The sequence below is a fragment of the Anthonomus grandis genome, chromosome 1 (assembly GCF_022605725.1).
Source record: "Anthonomus grandis grandis chromosome 1, icAntGran1.3, whole genome shotgun sequence".
Classification (NCBI taxonomy): Eukaryota; Metazoa; Arthropoda; class Insecta; order Coleoptera; family Curculionidae; genus Anthonomus; species Anthonomus grandis.
In genome coordinates this window covers 4901980-4906034 of record NC_065546.1, presented here as the reverse complement: position 1 = coordinate 4906034, position 4055 = coordinate 4901980, and the positions used below count along the sequence as shown (strand labels likewise).

At 32.1% G+C, this 4055-nt stretch overlaps 1 protein-coding gene across 1 annotated transcript; it reads right to left on the bottom strand.

The window, feature by feature from the left end:
- Positions 1-597: 597 nt before the first annotated feature.
- Positions 598-2256, bottom strand: LOC126742012 (uncharacterized). Its single transcript, XM_050448539.1, has 3 exons — positions 2011-2256; positions 769-1269; positions 598-660 (listed from the first exon to the last, which is right to left on the bottom strand). Exons 1-3 carry the CDS (start codon positions 2254-2256, stop codon positions 598-600), a joined length of 810 nt encoding a protein of 269 aa, XP_050304496.1.
- Between the last annotated feature and the right edge of the window lie 1799 nt (positions 2257-4055).

Genomic DNA, 4055 nt, shown 5'->3' with positions numbered 1-4055 from the left:
TGTACAGAGCACATCCTTGTCTCTGGCAAACAAAATCAAAAGAATATATAGATAAAAACAAAAAAAAATGTGGCATACGCATTGTTAACGGAAAAGTTCCAAGGTATTCAACCTAATGTTACAAAACAAACGGCCATAACAAAAATTAATACTCTGCACAGTGGTTTCCGAAGAGAACATAAAAAAGTACAAGACTCAAAAAGAAGTGGATCTGGGTTTGAAGATATATATGTGCCATCCCTGTGGTACTACGAATTATTGTTATTTCTTAAAGATCAAGAGATACCAAGACAGTCTGTTTCAAATATTGAAAATGAGGAAGTGAATGACAACATGAAAGAGACGCAAATGGATGATGGAAAAAGGAGAGAAGAATGAGACAGAGGTAAATCAATAAACCAATAATTTATAATATTAGTTTTTAATTTTTTTATTTGGATTGTCTGTTATATGACTGCACTATTAATTATAATATCTAATGTATCATTCGTTCTTGCCAACTCAGAGCTCCTTCTTCATTAAAAAATGTTGTAAATTCTTATCGAACATGACTTGCTTCATTACTGTAGTTCCTGCTATGGCTACGTTGCAGGCCAGCTAGTTGCTCAGGATTTGCTCTAAGCCCCATTTGCACCGTTCGCTCTGTATGATTTTCTTGATCTAAAGAATTCAATGGAATGTAAAACATAAGAAATTATGCAGGATGCAGCAAGCCATTACGACTTTGTCTATCGATTCTAATTGTAGACCGATAGCTGACTGAAGTACTTGAAATCTTGCTGATAGTATGCCAAATGAGTTTTCAATTTTGCATCGTGCCCTTGATAAGCAGTAATTAAAAATTTTTCGATCATGATTCAGGTCGTTTTGACCATAAGGTTTTAAAAAATCACCTCGTAATGCAAATGCTTCATCTCCAATGAATATAAATGGTAGCTGCCTGTTACTGTTTCGTGGGCATATTGCAGGTGGCAGCTCTAATGTTTTATTTATTAATTTTGTGTAGAAACGAGTGCATGCTATGACTCCTCCATCCGATATTCGACCATTGGTACCAAAATGACACATTATAAATTCATCATTTGCATTACATATGGCCATGAGAACTAAACTGTTATAACCCTTGTAATTGTAATAAAATGCTCGACTACCCGGTGGTGGTTTGATTTGAATATGCTTGCCATCTACGGCTCCAACACAATTAGGAAAGTTGCATACTTCTTCAAAGCCTTCGGAGATACTTTTGCATTCGCTTTGTGTTGTAGGAAACTGTAAAAAAATAAATATCAAGTAATATCTACAATATGTATATATAAATACAATACATATATATAATGGTATATGGTAATATAATATAATATATTATACTAATTCACTAATATGTGTGTATTATTTTCAGACAAGTAATGCCGTATCTCAATCTGAACAAACTGAAATGGAGACAAATTCAGAACACAGTATGGCGAGCCAGCCCAGTACGTCAAGACTTTCCACTTCAGCACCATCCACTCAATCATTAACGCCTTTATCCAAAAGGTCTAAAAAATACAAAGCAGCGCACCAAAATATTAAGAAAGCAGATGAGATATTAGATATTGTCGGTACACGACTCAATAAACCAGCAGACGTATTCGACCCTATAGGAAAATCGCTAGCAATTAAATTACGGCGATTGCCAAGAGAAACACATACAAAAAAATTAATAAATGATGTCCTATTTGAAGCAGAGTTAAGAAAAATTAACAAAAATACGAGAATTACGTCCGAGTCCAATCTACTCCAAGCAACAATTAATAATAGCAATGTATTCCCTCCGACACCTAGCTGTGCTCCCATCTGGACTAATCAGCCTACACCAAATCTTTACAATGTCAGCAACATCAGCAACGACACTTCATCAACATCAGCTGCTTTGTATTACGGATCTTATAATCCTGTACAATAGGTAGGTACCTAATAAATAATATGTTTATTCTTTATTATGAATTATTGTGTTTTTTATATTCTTACCTTCATATATTTTTCCTTTAGTACTTGGTATATGGCTGAACATGTTTCAGGAATTATTTCGCTCAAGGCTTGCGGAGATATTATCGTGGAAAATCTTAAGTCGTGATAATTACGTCCAGTCGCTAAATATCGAAGGGTTGCGGTTAACCGTTCATGTGCACTTATTGCAGGTCTCATAACTGTGTCCTGACGTTTTATTAATGGAGTAACCATTTCTAACAATTCTACATAGGTATTTTCATCCATTCGTAGATAATTACGCCAGTCATCGGGTTCTCCTTTCAATTCTTCCAATATGTTAATATGTGAAAAGAATGTCTTTTTAAAAGCCATTCCTTAGACCACAGACGACGACTCTTTTTTGACTTTTTGGTACTTTTTAAAATGTAATCGCACGCCACTGCTATAATAGCAAGCTCTTCATCAGACGACATCACCATTCTCTTCGCGCACAACGACTTACTGGTACAAAAGTTTGACTTCTATACGTATGGCAAATTCGAATCGATGAATGCACGTTAATGCACGCACGATCATGAATTAAGTCATTAGCGTGTATTTGTAGAGGCCTATAAACACAATTTATTTTGGAAAATAATGTTTTCGTCTTAGATGAAATTGCTTTTTTTCGATGTCTGCTAGGCTTTTTTAATATATGTATTTGAGTAAAGGTTATTTAAATTCCTGTAATATAGTGAAAAAAAAACTTTTAAAAAAATAATTTATTTCCAAACCCTGACATATATAAAATTGTATTTTCAATTCATGGAAAACATACAAAAAACCGCCAAATTTCAATTAATAAGAGACATTGAACGCAAACAAACAATTATTTAAATGTATAAAATAAAAATTACTTTCCGGAATTTGCAAAAGGGTATTTTAAATTCCCAAAAAATCAAAATTTACGTCAAGTACTTAAAAAATATAAAACAATAAATTCGTGGAAAACATATTCAATTAATTAAAATACAATTCATAAAGAACATACAAAATCGCAGGGAATAAAATGTCGAATTATTTCATATGCCCAAAATATATGAGCAATTATTTTTAATCAATGTGAAACATACAAGATATGGACACATGCCTGAAATTAAATGATTATATTTCGTAATAATTGTTACTTAAGCCGAGTGAATGTGGTACAAAAATGGATAAAATAAAATTAGAAAAAAGTCGTGTTCGTTTACATATTTACATTTAGAAAAACCCAAAAACCTAAGTAGAAGGAAGCTTTGTTTCCTAAATTAATTATGAATGTTTCGCAAAATAATTATTAATTTTGAATATATTTTTCTTTATTGTACTCGTTCCGTATAATTTCCATTATTTTATTATCAAATTTTTAAACCTTAAAGCATATACTTTGTATGTTTATGGGCGTTTTGTTATAACGAATGTTCTTATTGTATTTAATTATGGTATTTGAGAAAATATACCTTAAACTATAATTTTGTAATTTACCCCACACCCGACTAAAATACTGGACAAGACTAAAATAGGAATTACGAGTATGTCATTTTTCTGGCGTCATTATTATTATTATTATTATTATTATTATTATTATCAATCTTCTTATATTTCTATTTTTTAATAAGACTTTCTGCAAGTAAGAGTTCTGCAAGTAATAATATTCAGGAATGATGTGTTCATTTTACAATCTTATACTTCTCCATAAAAAAAACAATCCTGATATAGCGTTGTTCTAAGCTTAGGCTAGACTAGGCTTCTATTGGTAATAATTGCTTCTCCACAATAATCTCGTATCACGTCTCTTACATAAAAGCTTCGAACCTACCGTAAATCTAACTAAGACTTTAGAAACAAATTTCCTACCTTAAATTGTTGGTAGATGTACGAGTGATGTAGAAGTTTCATAATTATTCCCTACAAGTTGCCAATGGGCATTTTACGTCGTTAGAGTTCGCTAGTTTATAACACGAACGGCTGTTAAAGTTTACTTTGTCTGCATAAAGTTTCTGTATAATTTAAATATTTTACGTCCTCATGAAAATTCGAAGCGTTGAAATGCGTCATGTTGC